This window comes from Bubalus bubalis, chromosome 22, assembly GCF_019923935.1.
Source record: "Bubalus bubalis isolate 160015118507 breed Murrah chromosome 22, NDDB_SH_1, whole genome shotgun sequence".
NCBI classification, from domain to species: Eukaryota; Metazoa; Chordata; class Mammalia; order Artiodactyla; family Bovidae; genus Bubalus; species Bubalus bubalis.
In genome coordinates, this window is record NC_059178.1 from 40,678,031 (window position 1) to 40,699,166 (window position 21,136).

At 40.4% G+C, this 21,136-nt stretch overlaps 1 protein-coding gene and 1 long non-coding RNA gene across 2 annotated transcripts in view; one reads left to right on the forward strand and one right to left on the reverse strand.

The window, feature by feature from the left end:
* The window catches only part of GALNT1 (polypeptide N-acetylgalactosaminyltransferase 1), an 80,909-nt gene extending 61,573 nt beyond the window's left edge, over positions 1-19,336 (forward strand). Inside the window, exons 8-12 of the mRNA XM_006042067.3 lie at positions 277-457; positions 1,464-1,603; positions 10,286-10,384; positions 10,970-11,104; positions 17,124-19,336. Of these exons, the coding sequence (XP_006042129.1) occupies positions 277-457; positions 1,464-1,603; positions 10,286-10,384; positions 10,970-11,104; positions 17,124-17,270 (702 nt within the window). The 3' untranslated portion in view covers positions 17,271-19,336. The remainder of the gene's footprint in view (positions 1-276; positions 458-1,463; positions 1,604-10,285; positions 10,385-10,969; positions 11,105-17,123) is intronic.
* The window catches only part of LOC123331234, a 48,382-nt gene continuing 41,782 nt past the window's right edge, over positions 14,537-21,136 (reverse strand). Inside the window, exon 2 of the long non-coding RNA XR_006547776.2 lies at positions 14,537-14,710. This is a non-coding gene — a long non-coding RNA (uncharacterized LOC123331234). The remainder of the gene's footprint in view (positions 14,711-21,136) is intronic.

Sequence of the window (21,136 nt, forward strand, 5' to 3'; positions counted from 1 at the left end):
AATTTGAATTTTATGACCCTATTATGATTGATGGACTGCAGTTAGAAGAAAACACTGCTCTGGACCTCAGGTCTTTTCTGAATTTAACCTTCAACTTCTGGTTTGATCAGAACCAGAAATTGAGGAAGCACTGACTCTGAGACCATGTAGCAGGAGCTCCACTGTACGTACACCCTTGATTCTGTGAAATTCCAGCCATGAAATTCAGTAGATGTGAACGATTTTTTTTTTTAACTGTCAGTGTTTAAAACGGGTCTTCTTTGCGGCTGTTTCCAGATTTGGCAGTGTGGAGGAACTTTGGAGATTGTTACTTGCTCACATGTTGGACATGTGTTTCGAAAAGCTACACCCTACACGTTTCCAGGAGGCACGGGGCAGATTATCAATAAAAATAACAGACGACTTGCAGAAGTATGGATGGATGAATTCAAGAATTTCTTCTATATAATTTCTCCAGGTTAGCATTATTTTGTATTAGAAACACAAAACAAACTTTCTTGGCCTGATCCTAATGCATTCTGAGGAGAGGTAAGAAGGACTGGAAAAGAAGCTTTGAGCAGAGTTGTTGTAAAGAATAAATGAAATTACATATGGTATAGAAAGTGCTTAGCAAAAGCCTGGTATAATATTTACATCACAGGAGACACAAGAAACACAGGTTCGATCCCTGCATCAGGAAGATCCCCTGGAGACGGGAATGGCTACCCATTCCAGTTTTCTTGCTTGGAGAATCCCATGAATAGAGGAACATGGTGGGCTACAGTCCATAGGGTCACAAACAGTCAGACACAATTTAAGTGACATAGCACGCACAAGGGAACAATAATAATACATGATCCAGTATTGCAGAAGTTACTGTTTTAGCCCAGGTACTTTCCATGTGTTTTTTTTTCTTAAAACCTAACTGCAACATTCAACATTTACATGAAACGGTCAAGTATTTCAGGGCCAGTGCAAAGCCCTGTATGTATCGTGCCTCCAGGAGCTTTTCTCTGCTTTTCAGAGTTTTGTGGCAACAGCTGTTCCATCAACTATAAATCTGCCTGACATTATGATTCTATACTCTTCAGTCACCACAAGACTGTCTGGGGTTGGGGTAGGGGGTGGGTGCACAATTTAGGGAGCCTGTGTGAGAAATACCTGACTGGAAACAATTGCTCTGTTTAACATCTGTTTCATATTTGGGCAAAATTGATCTTTGTTTTTGCCTTAGCAAATATTAAAGTTTTGTGATCCCATGTAACTTACATTTGTATGTATTGGCATGTAAACTGTTCTCATATGAATTTAATTTTTCTTTGGAAAACACATTATTTTCTTGTTTTATACCTTGGAAGGTAGATTTGTGGTATGTCACCAAAATGATATTGCTTTTCCTGTTTGGCTTGTTAGATGCAATATATAAATAGAAATGTATTACCTGACAGAACATTAATAATTCAGTGACTTATTTCTTTTACCAGGTGTTACAAAGGTAGATTATGGAGATATATCATCAAGACTTGGTCTAAGGCACAAACTCCAATGCAGACCATTCTCTTGGTACCTAGAGAATATTTATCCTGATTCTCAGATTCCACGTCACTATTTCTCTTTGGGAGAGGTAAAAAAAAAAAAAAATGTATTCTGTGTGGTTCTCACTTATTTGTAAAAAAAGAATAGAGGTTAAACTTCTAACAAGGGAGTACCTGTATGTTAAAATTACTTAAACTCAAGTACAAGAAGTCCTTGTTAGTTGATGCAGTCTGCCTCATAACTTGAAGTCTTATTAATTTATCATGTTACATTTTATTAAAATAAGGCTCTACCTCTCATCTTTCACAGTTGGACTTTTGTTATATTAGTGTCTTCAATAGATTTATTTTAACAAACTGGTTCATTTAGTTGAAACCATACATTCCTGAAGGTGATATCCTAACATTAACTAGACTGAATCAAAGTTTGAGAAACTTGAAAGTAGAATTGTAAAGAACTAACAAGGAAACTTGAAAGACTGTGTATAATAAGTTGTGTTTTTAACACCTGTTTATTTTCCTTTCAGAGCCCCAAATCTCCATGTGGGCTTGTGGGTTAGCATGCTTATTCTGCTGATGACTTTAGTCTTTGCTCTTAGAACTCAGCAGCAAATCTTCTTGAAACCTGAAATTATTTATTTATTAATGCTTATAATTGGTCAACACAATTAGCTGTGCTTTTGGAGTTGGATGCCCACAGTGGAGGGTCTGGTTTGAAAGAGGCTTGCCCTTGCACCTACTGGTATAACTGCTGGGCGGCCTCAGGGAAGCATTTCCTGTGCCCTGTCCTCACTGTCTTCCTAGACTGTCAATAGCCAGTCACTCTGCTTCCCAGCCAAAGCAGTGCTGTGTATAGGAAATCTACATGGGTCCTTCCCTTAGTCCAAGGGTATGATCAAGTCAGGAGTCCCAGTAGTTTCCTAGGGCTGCCGTAGTAAAATACCACAAACTGAGTGGCAGTGGCATAGAACATGGGAAGGTAATGTCTTGAGGTTCTAAGGACGAGAAATCCAAGATCAGACTGTGGGCAGGTTTCTGAGGCCTGTGAGGAAGACTCTCTCTCCTGCCTCGTTCTGGCTTCTGGTGGTTTGCTGACAGTCTGTGGTATTCCGTGGTGTGTGGAAGCATCACCCTGATTTCTGCCTTCGTCTTCACATGGCGGTCTCCTGTGTAAAGAGGTCTTCCCTCTTTACTAAGGACACCAATCACACTGGAATAAGGCCTACCCCAATGACCTCATTTTAATTTGACTCCCTCTGTAAAGAACCTGTCTCCAAATGATGTCACATTCTGAGGGTAATGGGGGTTAGGACTCCAACATGTGAATTTGAGGGGACACAGTTCAGTCTGTAACAGAGATTGAGCTAGGTGGGGCTGGATTGTAGTTGTATAAAGACTTAGTTCACTTCCAGCTCAGGTATGCTTCTTAGGCCTGATCTTTCAAAGCTTCTGAGTAATCGCACAGAGGGGTCTCTGTCTCCTCAACCCTGACAGTTTTGCCTTTCTGAGGTTTTGATGTTAGTAGTTTAGCCTCTCACCTTTTTCTGTGGGAGGACCAGTCGTTATTTTTTCAAGTCTCTTTCTAGCAGGAATTTGTCTCCTAAGCACCAGGAGATGTGGATGGTTTCTGTTTTAATTTATTGAAGTATCATCGATTTACAATGTTGTGTTAGTTTCTACCGTACAGCAAAGTGATTCAGTGATACATACATGTATATATACATTATTTTTCGTGTTCTCTTCCATTATGGTTTATCACAGGATATTGAATATATGTTCTCTGTGCTCTACAGTTGTTTATCCATTCTGTATATAATCGTTTGCATCTACTAATCCCACAGTCTCAATCCATCCCTCTCCCACACCTTCCCCTTGGCAAACACAGATCTGTTCTCTGTGACTGTGAGTCTGTTTGTTGCATAGAACAAACATTTGTGTCATATTGTAGATTCCACATATAAGTGATATCATTTGGTATTTGGCTTGATAGTCTTTGCATCCGTCCATGTTGCTGCACATGGCATTATTTCATTCTTTTTTATTCCATTGTATATATCTACCGCATCTTCTTTATCTGCTCATCTGTTGAAGGACGTTTAGGTTGCTTCCAGGTCTTAGCTATTGTAAACAGTGCCGCAGTGAACACTGGGGTGCGTGTTTTGAATTACAGTTTTCTCCAGATACATGACCAGTAGTGGGATTACAGGATCATACGGCAAGTCTGTTTTTAGTTTTTGAGGAATCTTCCGTAGTAGTATACCAGTTTGCATTCCCACCACCAGTGTAGTGAGGGGTCACTTCTCCACACCCTCTCCAGCACTTGTTATGACTTGTTAATGGTGGCCGGTCTGACCAGTGTGACGTACTACCTAATTGTACTTTTGATTTACATTTCCCTAGTAATTAGTGATGTTGAGCATCTTTTCACGTGCCTCTTGGCCATCTGTGTGTCTTTGGAGAAATGTCTGTCTAGGTCTTCTGCACATTTTTTGATTGAGTCGTTTTTTGATAGTGAGCCACATGAACTGTTTGTAAATTTTGGAGAGTAAATCCTTTGTTGATGGCATCGTGTACAGATATTTTCTCCTATTCTGTGGGTTGTCTTTTGGTTTTGTTTATGGTTTCCTATCTTTAGGTAGGTAGTTGCATTAAAAAATAAAAAACTGTAGTTTGGGTGAAAGTTTGGGATGGAGATCTAAATTTAGGGGTTGTCAGTGTATAGGTGGTTTTTAAAACCACAGAACTTGATGAGAGCACCTTGGGGTGAGTGAATGTAGATGGACAAGAGGGAAGGAATGAGGAATAAGACATTAAAAAACTCCACAATTTAGACATTATGAAGATGAGAGGGAATCAGCTAAAAAGATTGAGAAGGAGCAGGCATTGAAATAGGAAGATACCCAGGAGAATGATGTGCCTAGTAAGTGAAGGACTTGCTTTAAGAAAGAGGAAGAGATCAACTGTGTGGAGCACTGCAGAGAAGGGAGGAAGATGAGTCCTGAGAACTGGCCACTGGGTTGGTGAGGGAGACGTTGTCTGGAAGCTCCCTCTCACTGTGTCAGGAGGGTTCCCCTGGAGATGGGGAGGGACAGGATCTCTGATGGCTTCATAGGAGATCAGGAGAAGAAGTAGAGATGAGAAGCATGGACAAGAAATTGTACTGTAAAGGTGAACAGAGAAGTGAGTGGTAGCGGGAGAGGTAAATGGGGTTAAAGAAGGGCTTTTCTATTTGTTTTTACTAAGATGAAATGGTGCTGATGGCAGTGATACAAAGGAGAAAATTTGAAGATGCTAGAAAAGAGCCACTGATGGCTGGAGTCACGTGGAGGGGGGTCGTGGTGAGCTCTGATGCACAAGTAGGGAGGTGGTGGGGGGAGAAGGCAGTCCTCCACTGCACCAGGAAGGAAGGTAGAGGGGTGGGCCCCAGTCAGGTGAACTGTGGGTTGAGGGCTGGAAGCTGGAACTTTGAGGTGGATGTGAGAGGAAGTTGTCTGGTGACTTGATTCTTCAGCTGAACACAAGATTGTGGGCTGAGAGTGAAGGGGGATTGTTGGTGATGGGGGTTTGGGGAAAGAGGGGAAGACATAAAATAGAAATTAATAGGATATGGTGGAGCAAACAGATGACAGGGGGAGCTGCAGGGTGGTGAGGAGCCGCCTGGTCACAGCATCTCCAGAGCCAAGGCAAGCATGGACGCCCATGTCCATCCTTGGCAGGTACTGAGGCTGCTTCAGGGCTGACGTGAGCTCCCTGCCTCTGAACTTTGTTGTGATTTAAGGAAGTCACCTCAAACACACGAGGAGTATGTGGAGCTCTTGCCTCATTAGTGAGCACCTGCTCCCTTTGCTGTAGCCTCATTCCAGTCAAGGAAGGCCCAGCGTGGGTGAGGCCATGGGAAGGCTGTTAGCAGTTGCTTACCTTTAAATGGGGCTTCCCAGGTGGCACTAGTGGTAAATAACCCACCCAACAATACAGGAGATGTAAGAGACTAGGGTTCGAACCCTGGGTTGGGAAGATCCCCTGGAGGAGGGCATGGCAGCCCCCTCCAGTATTCTTGCCCAGAGAATCCCATGGACAGAGGAGCCTGGCAGGCTTCAGTTCATAAGGTGGCAAAGAGTCAGACATGACTGAAGGGACTTAGCACAGCACAGCAACTTTTCAGGAGTTTTTTTTTTCTTTTCTTCCTTTGAACCGACCCAGTTTTGGACAACACTTAGGCATTGTTAGCTAGGTCAGAATATAGGCGTATTACAAAGAGCCACTTGTCTAACCCACAGTAGCTGATTGCCAAGGCAAGCTTGCCTTTTACCTGCCTCTTGCCAGCTGGCTTTGTGTATAAAGAACAGATTTTACCCTCTCTGGCCTGCTTGTTATTGCCTTAGTAACAGCTGGTTTTAAGCACTTATGCCCTTCATGCCAGGCCACACTGTCCCGGGTGAAGTGCTGGTGTGGGGACTGGGGTTGTTTATAAGCACCCACCACAGTGCAGCAGGGCACTTGTGCTTGTGATCATAGCTCCTCCTGTGTGAGCTTTCCTTCCCCAGAGACTAGAACCTAGCCCATCAAGGATCACTTGTCATCTTATAAGGGCCCAAGGAAACCTGAAGTCAAGGATTTTAGAGCAGAAGGAGAAATCAGAAGGTGTACATTTAGTGTGTCTGGGTTCATAAAATCCCACTCTGTAATTACAGCTCTGGTAGAACCTGAAACTGAATAGATGTGTTTCATGGTGATATCTAATCATTGTTAATGCAGGAGTTGAACTGTCTAAATAGCCACAGAAAGCAAATAATCCAGTCTTTTACAGTTTAACCAGTGCTAAGGACTGACCATTTGCTTTTGCACCCTAAAATTTTCTGAGCATGAACTTTATGTCAAGCACCAGTCTGATGCTTTATGAATATTAACTCATTTTCCCAACACTTTGAGATAGGTACTATTATCCCCCACTTTACGGGTCAGTCAGTTAAGGCACAGAGAAATGGTTTAAGCAGCATGGCTCAGGCACAGCCACAAAATGGAAGAGACAGGGTTTGAACACAAGCAGTCTGGCATGAGAGCTTGTGCTCATAACCACTGACATTCATACTCTTCCTCATGTCTAACCAGTGTTACTCATGACTCTCATGGGAGAGAGTGAAAAAGTAAGTCTAGATTCCTTAGTAGTAGATCCCAAAATACCTTTAATTGCTTACACTGTCCCCCCTAATGAGGTGCCAGAATTCTGGAGGAGACTGTAGCAGAAACCGAGAAACTGAGGCTCTGATTTCTTGCCTGGTTTCACTCACAATCATCAACTTGTAAGGTGGAAAATAACATTTTAGTGACAGCCGTGTACACCTAAGCTAAGGAAGGAAAATCAGTAGCTATTGTGGGCCTACTGGGTGTCAGTTTCTTCTGGGTCTGTCTCTGTTACCTCGCTTACAGATGAGAAAATGAGATTTTACAGCAACTTCTGCTGATGTCTGAGTTCCCACAAGGTGCCCATTAGAAAGGCAAGGGATAGGGGAGGAGAGGTGGATTTTATGGCCAAAAATATTTAGGAATTGCTGTTCTTTATATCTTACATTCTTCTGTACCTTCAGTCCCCACCCCTACCAAGAGTCTATTAAAAGGTTTTGAGAAGTTGTTCAGTAAAGAAAATCTATTTAAATTTGTTAATCCACTTCAGTCACTTAGTCATGTCTGACTCTCTGCGACCCCATGGACTGCAGCATGCCGGGCTTCCCTGTCCATCACCAACTCCCAGAGCTTAAACTCATGTCCATTGAGTTGGTGATGTTAATCCAGTATTTCCTAAACATACTTGATCACAAAATCCTTTGTTTAATGGCAGATACTGTTATGCAAATCGTAGTTTTGGGAATCACTGTCTTAGAATACTGACCTGCCAAGGTCACATGGCTAGTAATGAGACCCAGCCCTGCACTTCCCCCAACCCTAAGCTCTCACACCTACCCATCTGCCTCCAGAAACCTTGAAAGTGTGGCCATTGCCCCCAACCACATACTTCCAGATATCGTTATGATTTTAAGTGTCAAATTTTGAGTAAACAAGTCTGGTACTTATTTCTATTCTAGTATGAACATTGAAACAAGTATATATCACCACCGTTTCTACCTTCCATAGTTCACTGGAGAGCAGGTGACTGGTTACATAGCCTTAAGGCTGTATATGGAATTACAGTTTTGAACATCTAATCCAACACTTCTTTAAAAATGTTTGTCCCTAATTTTTTCTTCTTCCAAAGGCTCCAAAATTAACTCCCACCAAACCAGCCTATTAAATAAATGATCTACTGCCTCTTGACATCATAAAGGATAGAACTGTTCCCAAAACTCACCCTTAGTTATCCTGGTTTTTCATGTCCTCAAAAAATCATCTCGCACACTCCATAGGTGAGGTAGCCCACATGTATTCCTACAAAGGAAGAGGATATTCCCTGAAAAGTGTCTTCTCTAGCAATTAGCATATGGAAAAACTGCCTGGAGAGCAGCTCAGAGATGCCACTTATATGTTAAGCCTGACAGAATCCTCTCTGCCCAGGGACCAAGCATCACAGCTGCCCTTCTACAGAAGCGCTTTCTCACTGAGTGTGCGAGGCTTCCCCTGTGCTTTTTTGGAGCAGTGCCATCAAGCCCTAGCAGAGGACTGACCACTCAGTCCCTGACCACCCGTCTTAGTGGGGCCACTTCTTGCTGATCAGAGTTCATTGTCACCAAGACAGGTGTTGGGAAGCCGTGGTTTCCAATCCTTGGAGAACTCGACTTCTCACATCTAGTTGTTGTTAGTATTCTCAAGGGATGGAGGCCCAGATCTCTTATGTCAGAAAACAGTCCAGAAATGTTCTTAGAAATGGATGAAATAGTAGATGATGTTACAGGTAAAACTCATAGAACAATGCCTAGTGCAGAGTAAGTGTACTTTATTTGCTGTAATTGTTAGCAACATCAGTTACGGTAACAACATCACTAAAGTTGATATAGTTACAGAGTGATAGGAAGTCCAGTTACACTTGGGGAGAATTACACTTTTTAAATTTTGATTCATATTCAGTTTGGTAAAAGGTAAGTATTTAACCAAAAAATCATCTCATGTGAGAGGGAGAAGCTGACAGTGATGTTGGTTCTTCCCTCATCATTTCTGTGACATTTACCACCTGTCTTCAGAAGCCTCTGTGTCTATATGTGGAGGGAAAAAAATTGAAGAAAATGTAGGACTGGGGATTGGTAACTTTTCAACAGTATAAGGAAATAATCAGTTTATATGGATATATGCGATAAAGACTCATCTTGTCAAAATTGGAACTAAATTTTTTATCACGTAAGAGAGCTGTGCTCATCAAGTATTAATTGACTATCCACTGAGGTACAGAAAGATGTCTTTCATGCATATTTGTATCTAAGTATAAAACCTTTTATAAAATCTACTTGTGAGGTAATAGGTTTCTGTTTTAAAATAATGGATAAAAAGATTATGTGTATTATGCAGTAAAAGAATTCCTGGAGACTGATGTGATATGTTATACCCAGGAGTCTCCTCAGAGGCAGGAGTGGCAGGGTTATGTTAAAATGTTCAGGTAAAGAAATGTTAGCATTAAAGATTTGGAAAATCCTGTATTTGCTTGAACTGAGTTTGAGGTTTTGATGGAATAGCTAGATGGAGGAGACTGGTGATAAGGCAGCAGCGCAGATGATTACCATTTGAGTCCACTCTGTGCTGGACTCCAGAAGAGGTACATGGATGCCCTGTCTCACCCAGCCTCAGCATAGAGCTGACTAGTCACTCTTAGGAAATTGTCCTCAGAGGGTCTGGATTATTTGGACTTAAACTGAGGCCCTCTCTTAGGCCAAAGCCCCAGTTTTTCTTCTGACCCTCTGGGAATAATAGTTATTCATACTTAGACTACTGTATCTTTATATGAAAAAAAAAATGCATCTGGACTTGTTAATGCTTTATTAAAATAGAATAATATGTAGACAGCACATGTTTATGAAAATAAATGAGTTATTTGTGGTTTTAGCTTTACTGCCATGTTCTCTATCACACACAGCTTTCCATCTACATAACATATAGTTTGTCCCACATTTCTCTTTGGCTTACCTGCTAATGTATGAGAATAGATTTGGGACTTTACAAATGTCCGTTAATTTGCCATATGCTTTTAAACTACTGTGGTTCAGAGAGAAACAAATATCAAGGAGCAGTGCTTAAAATATTCTTCCTAATTCTGATGACTGATTAAGCTTTTTACAGTAATTGACAAATATCTAACAGAAGAGTGGTGTTTGCACTGCAGTGTGCTTAGGCTTCCCAGTCAAGCCAAGTTCTAGGTTCTTTGCTTAGAAAATACCCACCTTTAATCTCCTAAGAAGTCATCAAAGTAGTTAACAAAAGTACTGCTCCCTTATCATGGTGGCAAACAGTGTCCACAGGGAGTTGTTCGGTTGCTTTAAAATTATTAGGCAAAGTGGAGCTTACTGAGTTAAATACAAATTCCAGAAGAACAGCTTGGGATAAAAGAAAGAAATAAGAACTTAAAGGATTTCTCCTTGAAACACAAAAATTATTATATAAATAGTTAAGAGCTTTTTAGACCACAGAATCTTTAGGCCATGATGTTCCCCCTGCTCTCAACTCATAGACCTTGCCTCAGGAATTAAAGATTTAGTGGGAAGTTTGAATCAGTTTTAATGTGTGTGTAGATCTGTATGTGTCTGTCTAGTGAACCTCTCTAACTCGTAGTGTTTTCATTATTCATTTTCCCCTAGATACGAAATGTGGAAACAAATCAGTGTCTAGATAACATGGCTAGAAAAGAGAATGAAAAAGTTGGAATTTTTAACTGTCACGGTATGGGAGGTAATCAGGTGAGTATTTTAGTAAAGCTTTAAAGTGATACTTTTTGGATTTGTTTTAATCTTCCCTTTTTGTCTCATGATATCATTCAGGAAACATTTTCCTACCTCTAAAGAGCAAATAATAAAGACCTTTAGAAGAATGGAGCCTTCAATCTAATGACTGTTTTTAAAGTGAAACATTTGTAAACGGCCCTTTGTGAGAACCATATTTACATTGTTGTACATGAGATTTATTTTGCCCTTTTTAGTCAAACAGATGACAACCCTTGACAATAAACTCAGTGTATACGGAGAACTTAAGGTCATTTTTTCTTCTCCTCTGCAAAAATAGTGGTGGCTTTTCTGAGTCATTTATTCTCTATTATACTAATAAAGTTCAAAAAGCATTTATTCTCTATTATACTAATAAAGTTCAAAAAGCATTTATTCTCTATTATACTAATCAAGTTCAAAAAGCATTTATTCTCTATTATACTAATCAAGTTCAAAAAGCATTTGTTTTCAGTACTTGTTTTTTCCCTGCCAGATCCTTGGGTACATAAAACACTAACTTACTTTGCTGTGAAAGCTTATACATGCGTTTTTGTTTATCAGGTTTTCTCTTACACTGCCAACAAAGAAATTAGAACAGATGACCTTTGCTTGGATGTCTCCAAACTTAATGGCCCAGTCACAATGCTCAAATGCCACCACCTAAAAGGCAACCAGCTTTGGGAGTATGACCCGGTGGTAAGTTACATTCCAGTTGAAAATAGGAATAAATCTAGTAATAAAATTGTGTGTCAAAGGGTGTACTATATAAACTACTTTATACCTGAAAGAATGAATGCTTATGGAGTCTGCATACTATAAATCAAATTGTTCTTATACTCCCAAAATTGACAGGAAAAGCAATATAAATTAAAAGCACACTTGTTGCAATCTGTCCAGTAGTTAAACTAGTGTTGACGCCAGTCCTGGGGCCTCGTGTTACTACAGTCACTCTCCCCTGTGTCCTCAAGCTCTGCCGTCCAGTGTGGAGGCAGTGCAACAGTAAGGAGGCTTTTGAATTACTGAATGAAACATGTAGGTTTCATTAATGAAATTCTCTGGCTCCTCCTGTTTGGCAGTGACTTTATCTTTGCTCTCCTCTGGAGCTGCGCCCCCTCTGCAGCACCCATGTGTGGTGCTCACAGAGAGGACTCAGAGCCTCTCCAGTGAGGACTCAGAGCCTCTCCAGTGAATCTCCCTTCTGCTCCTCGTACCCGACTAACCTCCCAGCTGATGCTTGTGCTCTCCCGTTCTGGAGCCGGCATCTTCTGGATGGGTTTCTCTGGTTCTTTCTCTTCTGCTCCCAGCACTGGCTTTCTTCTCTTCACGTTGGGACAGACTTTGTTGCTACTTCGTTTTCTACATACCATCCTACTCTTCTCTTGTGTTGTATGACAGCAAGTGAATGGCTGACACTCAGGCCCCTGCTTCTTCAACCCTGCCTCCTGCCTTGGCCTGACACTGCAGAAACAGCTCCTGGATACAAAGCCAGAGCTTTTTCATCTCTTATGCTTAACTTCTCCATAGCATTTATGACTGCTAAGCAGATACTTTTTTAAAATCCTCTTCCTGTTGCCTGTAGATGCAGTACTGTTCAGTTTCTCAAATAGCTTTCTCTCTCCGGCTTGCTTCACTCTACTGCTTCATCCTACCCCTTAAATGAGATCCAAACCAAGTTTTGACTTTGGCTGTCTTTTCTCCTTATACTTGTCACATACAATCATGGTCTACTTTCATCTTCGACCAGCTATTCCCTGACCATATCCAGTTCTTTCCTACTTTATATTTAAGGTCAGGCTATTCCCTGTGTCTGACAGATCCCACCTGTTCCTGAGGGCCCAGAGTTGACATCACCCTCGGCCAGAAATTAGCTCTCTCTGTCTTAATTATAATTGTTTCTGACCCCTGTGATTTTGTGCTTCTCTGTAGTTATTAGGTTGGTGAAAAAGTAATTTCGGTTTCAGACTGTGAATTTTAAATCATTACAACTAGGTTCAAACACATCTTTATTAATCAAAATAGAAACCATTACAATCAACACATTTTTGCCAATAAGAAATAAGTTTATTGTAGCATAAAAATCTATGCTTCAGGATTCAACAAACTCTTGGAAAGCATTTTCTGCCTCCTACTGGTTATGGAAGTGTTTTCCCTGCAAAAAGTTGTCGAGATGCCTGAAGAAGTGGTTGTTGGTTGGCGAGAGGTCAGATGAATATGGCGGATGAGGCAAAACTTGGTAGCCGCATTCATTCAGCTTTTGAGGCCTCAGTTGTGTAGTGTGTGGTCAGGCGTTGTCATGGAGAATCGGGCCCTTTCTGTTGACCAATACTGGCTGCAGGTGTTGCAGTTCTTGGTGCCTCTCATCATGGGCTGAGCATACGTCTCAGATGTAATGGTTTTGCCAGGATTCAGAAAGAAGTGGATCAGACCGGCAGCAGACCACCAATCAGTGACCATAACCTTTTTTTGGTGCAGGTTTGGCTTTGGGGAGTGCTTTGGAGTTTCTTCTCGATCCAGCCACTGAGCTGGTCATCTCCAATTGTCATATAAAATACACTTTTCATTGCACTTCCCAATCTGATCGAGAAATGTCGTTGTTGCATAGAATAAGAGAAAAAGACACTTCAAAATAACTTCTTTTGATTTGCGGTCAGCTCATGAAGGCACCCCTTATTGAGCTTTTTCACTTTTCCACTTTGCTTCAAATGCTGAATGACCATAGAATGGTGGTCATTTTCAGCAGCAGCTTCTCATGTAATTGTTAAGAGGATCAGCTTCGATGATCCTCTCAACTGGTGTCATCAACTTCTGGTGGCCAGCCACTGCACTCCTCTTCAAGGCTGTTGTCTCCTTTGCAAAACTTCTTGAACCATCACTACACTGTATGTTCATTAGCAGTTACTGGGCCAAATGCCTTGTTGATGTTGCAAGTTGTCTGTGCTATTTTACAACCCATTTTGAACTTGATTAAGAAAATTGCCTGAATCTGCTTTTTGTCTAATATCATCTCCCTATTCTAGAATAATATAAAATACACAGCAAGTAATAAGCCATTAGCAAACAGAGCAAGAAATGTGCTTTAAAAAGATTGTATTCTCATAACAAATAAAGTTCAGCAATGCAATCACAGTTACTTTTGCACCAACCTTAATATTTGTCTATCAGTCTTTTTCTCCTCTATTAGTTGGATCCTAGAGGACAGAGACCATGTTTTATAATTCCTGGGTCTCCCTTCACAGTATCAAACTACAGTTTATATATATATATACACACACACACCCATGTATATGTATGTATGCGTGCAGTAGCTCAGTTAATATGACTGTTGGAAATGGACTGAATATTCTGTTCTGGAGTTTTCTATGGTGCATGCTGCTGCCACCTTGGGTGTAGCCGCCCCAGGATATATACTGCAGGATATATGGCATCTCTGACTCCAGACAGTGAATACCAGTGGCACCCCACAGTCATTATGAAACCAAAATATTTTTAAAAGCCTCCCAATTGTATATGTTCATTGAAAAATGGGAGTATATTTAAATAGTTAACAGAAACCTATTTATAGTTGCATGAACAAATAGTGGGTTTTTTCCCTTAAGTCTGGAGGTAAGTGGCTTCTGATGTGGATTCAGTGACACAGTGCTGTCAGGGGTAACATTGCAGCAATATTCTTGGCCGTTTTCTTGTGGCCACTAGAAGGTGTCACTCCCAAATCAAGGCAAGAAGAAAAGACAACTGGTATGCTGCTCCTTGAATTCCTCTTTATCAGGAAAGCCAAAGCTTTTCCTGGATCTTCCACAGCGGTCTTTGCTAGGTCTCACGGGCTAGAACTACTTCTCAGAGTGATCCACCAGCTGTGTGGGAGGCTGGAAAAGCAGGCATTTGCTTTTCCAGTCTTTATGGTATGATGTAGCTGGGAGGCAGGGTGTGGGAATGGCTTTTGGCAGACTGTGTATAACCTATACAGTCTACCACAACAGTTTTTCAAAAAGCAAATGTTTGATTAGAAATTAAGGTGCTTGAGATGATTTACGATACTTTGAAAGAACCAGTTACCAGTGTAAAGTTTTAAAAACCCCTGGAGCATTTTGCAAGCAGGCTGGGTTTTCTTGGAGGCAGGCTCTTCTCTGAGGTCAAGCTTAGCGTTCAGGATGTTTATTAGGGAGCACTCTTGAGATCAACACCTGTGAAAAGGGAGATGGCAGAACTGGGCAGAGGAGGAGTTAGGCTGTAGCGGGGGTCTCACGACTTGGCTTACTGCACAGACGGCCCGTCAGAGTTCTGCCTCCAGTTGAAAATGGCAATCTGGAAAAATAAACATTTACGTCAGTAGTGTATCATCTAAACCTAAAGTTGTGAAATCTTAGATTTCAAAGGAATCCTAGAAATAAAATTCAGGACCTTGTTTAATACATGTAATATTGAAGCCTGGAATAGAAATTAATTGCCCAGGGTCACCCAGCAGGTTAACAGTGCTACCAGATCTCAGACAGACCTGGGATTCTTGAATAAAGATTCTTTGCACGATACCATACTATCTTTTATTAAATATGTATATTCTGACATCTTTTAAGTCCTGTTTATATTACATATTGCAGAGTTTATGATACTTGGCTCTTTTTGCTTTGACTGCTTGTACCTGTCCTTTCTGGAATGAAAATGTAGATTTTATCACAGTTACATTTAGAGGCAGGGAGCAGCAAATTTTTTATGCAGTGATAACTATAGCTCAATCCTCCTTTCAGAGGTTACAATTAGTCCACTGCCTTTTTCTGTGCAGATGCTGGTACAGTGACCACGAGCCCCAGAACTCTGTCCTGCGGTCAGCAGCCAGTCTCCTGAAGGGAGTGGCAGCCCCCTGAAATTATGGGGATTCTGTCTTAATTTTGAGTCATTAAATACCCAGCATGGATCAATAACCTCTTTTTAACAAGCTTATTTTAATGATTCTAAATAAGTGAAATAATGCATTTTTTTACTTTTATTAATACTGACAATGGGCCTGATGAAGGTGGCCACCCAGAGACGCTTTGAAGGGCCTGTGGAATGTTTGAGGGGTTCTTTTTAAAATGCTCTGTTTTCGTCCTACACACGACCAAAGGCCTTGGGAGCAGCGGTATGTGTGGGGACCTTCGGCTCTCAGGGCTGCCAGACTGTACGCAGCTGCTCAGGACGCTGTGGAATGTTCCGACAGCGAGTGACTCTGAGCTGGCCGCACTCTCTGCACACTGTTTAATGTTTCTTCACACCTTGAGAAGTATGTCTCTCCATTTCATCGATAAGGAACCTGGGGCTCAGAGAGGTTTTTGCTTTGGGGCGTGTCATTGGTATGTGACAAATCTGGGGTTCACTCTAGAAATGTCTGCAGAGCCCATCCCCTCAACCCATAAACTAAACAGCATGTGCATAAAAGTAAAACCAGCCACAGCCATGCTGACTCTTCCAGGTCTTATTGAAGCATTTATAAGGATTAAGTGTCTAATCCTGAAGTCAGTGTTGATAGTAAACTGTGACATCTGCGAATGTGCACTGCCCTTTGTCAACTTCTGCTTGGGCCACAACACAGAAGAAGAAATGACAAAGCTAAGATAGCTGTGTTGTAGACAGTCATCAGGTTTTGCTTTGTTTGAAGTTCAAATAGGTACAAAAGAGGCCTTGTAAGAAAAACACCAATACAGTATATTAACACATATATATATGGAATTTAGAAAGATGGTAACAATGATAGCCTGTATGCAAGACAGCAAGAGAGACACAGATATATAGAACAGAGTTTTGGACTCTGTGGGAGAAGGCAAGGGTGGGATGATTAGAAGAATAGCACTGAAACATGTCTATTACCACATGTGAAATAGATGACCAGTCCAGGTTTGATGCATGAAACAGAGGGCACTCAAAGCTGGTGCACTGGAACAACCCAGAGGGATGGGGTGGGAGGGGGGTTCAGGATGGGGGACACATGTACACCCATGGCTGATTCGTGTCAATGTATGGCAAAACCACCACAAAATTGTAAAGTAATTAGCTTTCCTACATAGTTGCTTTGGAGTTCTTCACCTGACCAGGGCTTGGTATCATATTGATTAGTATGGTCAGTATGTGTCTCTTAATGCCCATCTGTCCTATTTTTTATTTTTTTTTTAATTTTCCTAAAAATCAACATGACAGCATCAGGTCTGGAACGCAGACAAATAGAGAGGAAGATACATAGTCACATCTGTCAGCCACTTATTAAAGACTGTTTTATAAATCTTATGAGTTAAGTCTTCAGAAAGACCTGAGTTTCCAAGAACTTAAAGTTTGGAATCGGAGTTAATTTGAACAGCCTTCTCATGGGAAAATGAAGCAGTTTTGAAATGCCTTTTGGAAAATAGAGGATCCTAAATTGGGAATCACTAATAAGATCTTTTTTTTTTTAAGGCAATCAAAGCACAAAAAGGGATTTTCCCACAGTATTGCAGAGCTTACGGCAGAATTGGGACTTAGAATTGAGGTCATCTGATCGCAGCTCTAGCATAATCCACTGTAGTCCCCATGCCTCCCCCCAGCGTTGCTGTCTTTAACATAGATACATTCCTCCAGTGTCTTAAATAATCTGTATTTCATATTGCAAAACACTTTTCTACAGAGGAACTTCATAATCACAAATAAGATGTCGGAGGTGCTTTGGTTTCTGTTTTCCACGTTCACATTAAGACTTGTTCCCTGTCTCTTTCAGAAATTGACCCTGCAGCATGTGAACAGTAACCAGTGCCTGGACAAAGCCACAGATGAGGACAGCCAGGTGCCCAGCATCAGAGACTGCAACGGAAGCCGATCCCAGCAGTGGCTTCTTCGGAACGTCACCCTTCCAGAAATATTCTGAGACCAAATTTACAAAAAAAGGAAAATGTAAGGACTGACTGGGCTACCTCAGCATACATTTCTGCCATCATTCTTAAGTAGCAAAAAAAGGAAAAGTGCTTTCCTTCTGCAGGATGTAAGGTTTATCAGCCATTAAAACTTTATAGACTGTCCTCGCTTCCACTAGCTGTGAACCAGCCTTCCTGTCCCAGGACGTGCAACTACGTAGTAGCGAGACTGTGCACACTGATGTTTACAAGATTGAAAGAGTCGGTCATCAAGAATCATCGTAAAGAATCCTCAGACTGAAACAGTCTGCGAACTGTGCTTTCCAGACAGCGGCGCCTATTTATGGTCTGCGCGCAGCCGAGAGTCCCGCTGGCTGTGCTGTCATCGTGGAGAGACGTCGAAGTTTTTTCTGATTAGAACTGGTAGCCAGTATATTAAATACTGATATAAAAATAAATGAACTGGAACCAGATTCAGAATCATGAAAACATTTTTACAACAATTTAAAAAACAAACTATATTAAACAGGGTTTAAAGGAAATTAAAACAGAACTATGAAAAGTACAATTTGTTATAGTATAGTATCAAATTTCTATATAGATTTTATACCTCAGTGGGGAAAAATAACTGATTCCAATGACATTCATTCTGTTTTCATCTGTGATAGTCGTGGATGTTTTTTTTTTCCTTGGGGTGCTGAAATTGAGCTGAAAAAAGTGGCTCTTTGAACGTAGTTTTAATTGCTTTCTACAGGTTTTTTTTTTTGGTTTATGGGCTGTTGGAATTGTAATTTTTAATTGCCTTCAAAAAATGGAGATTTAAAGTGGTGTCTGGTCTCGGAAAACAAGTTAGATATCTCAGTTGTTCTTGAGTCAACTGGCTTACAGACTTTGCTCACACACACACACAAATTTCTTATTAGAGTTTCAACTTCCTAACTTGATTCAACTGATTATGCTTACTTAACACCCAAGATTCATACTACTGTACTACAGATTTGTTTTCACAGCAATAAATCTTCTGTTTTTGTTTATGATTCCACTCAACAAAAGGCCTGCAGAAGTGATTTATAATTTGGGTATTTGGAGATGATACGTTTGATGTGATGGTTTTTGGAAAAATTTTTTCACTCCATATTTGGATGTGCTTCATTGTCAAGTGCATATTTAGATTAGGTTCTTGAATTGTAATGTTGATCTGCTGCTTTTTTTTTTTTTTTTAATAAAATCCGACTAAAAATGTTTAATTGGCATTTTTTAATGATTTAACCAAAGAAGTGCAGCTATTATTCCATATTATTAGGCCTGCATTTCTTCCCTAAATTCCACTTAGGGTAAATCGGTTTTCTTGTTCCAGTTTCAAATACAAGATAACCTGAGGATCAATTAAAAGCTGAGTATCAATTAAATTAGTGTTTTAATCTCATGGAAAGAAAATCTAATTGTAACATTTTTCCTGGTATGTGAGGCAATCCATTGGCAAAAATTACATGTATTTTCCTTCCTATTTGTAAGATTATATTTAATGATATTCTTTTCTTTATGAGACTCTGGCTGCAGGCAGTGCTGTTTCTTGTGCCTAAGACTGCTTCTGAAAGTTGCATCACTAATGATACTTGCCGAGTTGAGTGTGCAGAAAGTTTCTCATACCATGTTCAAGTTAATACCAAGCACATGTGGCCGCTGTAGAGTGAAGCTGTAGTACAGAATGCGTAAATTCTGTCCCCAGGAAATCTGAGATAAAGCAAGTGCTGGCTGGGGTTTTTCCCCTACTCCATGAGCTGTGTTCATTCTCTCTTTGGTAGGCCTTATGCTTGAATAAATCGGATGTCTAATCAGTAAATTATTTTCATGCTCAGAATTTCAGGATTTTGTACCTAGTGTAGGTTGGTTTTATTTCTTACTGTAAGAAAACTTACCAACAATGTGATTTAAGGTTGTGTTGTGTTTTTTTTAAGAGGGGGATGTGAGTGATTTCATTCATGGGTACTTTTAGAACCTGATAGATAATCCCATTGTCTTTATTTTTCTAATTAAAGAATTCCTAAATACTTTGAAAAATATAAAATATTCCTGAATAGTTGTGCCTTATATTGGTTTTATTTGAAGTTAAAAATGGATCCCTGTTGTAAATTAAATTGGGAAGAAAGGAATGAATGAAAAAGATGATGAAAAGATTTGATTATTTACAGTGAATAATTCATAAATGTGACAGTTAAGGATAATTCAAATCTCACAAATCTGTTCACCCTACTCTAGTCCCAACCCATTTTAATATGTCTTTCTGGTCTAATTGGGATCTTGAAAAATAGTACTTTGTTCACCATTCTGCAAATAAGAGGCAGCATGTAGGCCATGTCCTCATTTCCCTGTTCTACATTCATTTGAAAAACAAAGGTTCCTCTGTAAAGATTTGGTGCTGTCTCCATTTTTCAAGAACTATACCAAGAAAATATTTAACTCCAGAATTATATGTTCTTCAAAGGAGAAGGAGATCAGAAAGAAGGTAGTATTTCTGAGGTGATAACTGTGAAAAAAGGTAGACAAAAGGTGAATCCCTTTTTACTCTGGAAAATCAGACGTCTTATAACACTGCTCATACTGTCTGATTTCTTGACGTGTGCTTGATAAACCTACCAGAACTACCAGTTTGGGGGGACATGAGGCAACTCAGTTGTACTGTCTATACACTAGCCACAAACAATTGAGAATTAAACTTTAAATATGCAGTTTATCATCAAAGAAGTCAAATACCTTAAAAGCAATTAACAGATGTACAAGCCTTCTACCCAGAAAACTACAAAACACTGCTGAGAGAAACTAGAATACTTTAGTTTCTACAGAAAACTGTAATCAATATGTTCACAGATTGAAAAACTACATACTGTTAAGATCTCAGTTGGCCACAAATTGATCTACAGAATCAATGATGTTAAAATATGAGGCTTTCTTGTAGAAACTGGCAAATGTATATATGCCATGCTATGCTATGCTAAGTCACTTCAGTCATGTCCAACTGTGCAACCCCATAGACGGCAGCCCACAAGGCTCCCCCGTCCCTGGGATTCTCCAGGCAAGAACACTGGAGAGGGTTGCCATTTCCCTCTCCAATGCGTGAAAGTGAAAAGTGAAAGTGAAGTCGCTCAGTCGTGTCCAACTCTTAGCAACCCCATGGATTGCAGCCTAACAGGCTCCTCCGTCCATGGGATTTTCCAAGCAAGAGTACTGGAGTGGGGTGCCATTGCCTTCTCCGAAATGTATATATGGAAATGGAATAGACCCAAAAGAGCCAAGAAAATCATGAAGAAGGAAGAAAAAAAAGTTGGAAGACTTTATACTACTTGATTGTATGACTTGCTTTAGAGCTACAGAAATGAAGAGAGTGTGATACTAAAGTTAGGACAAATAGATTAGTGGATAGAACAGAGTCCAGAAATAGATCCACACACATCATTACTGACTTTTCAACAAACAATTCAGTAAGTAAGGGGGAAGTGTTTTCATTTGGAGCTGGAATAATGATACCCATGAGATAATGAGAAAACACCAAACACTGATGCTTTCACACAACCTACACTTACTCAGAATGGATCACAGATCTAAATGAATGAATACAGATCTAAATGAATGAGAAGGGTAGAGCAAATCTCCTGGAGGGAAACAGAATATCTCCATGACTCTTAGAATAGGCAGATACTTCAGGACACAAGAGATGTTAACCATAAAAGATATAAACTGATAAATTTAACCAAAATTATGGGACTTCCCTGGTGGTCCAGTGGTTAAGGCTGTGTTTCCACTGATGGGTTTCATCCCTGATCAGGGAAGTAAAAGCCTACATGCCACACAGTGTGACCAAAAAAATAAACTTTACCAAAAT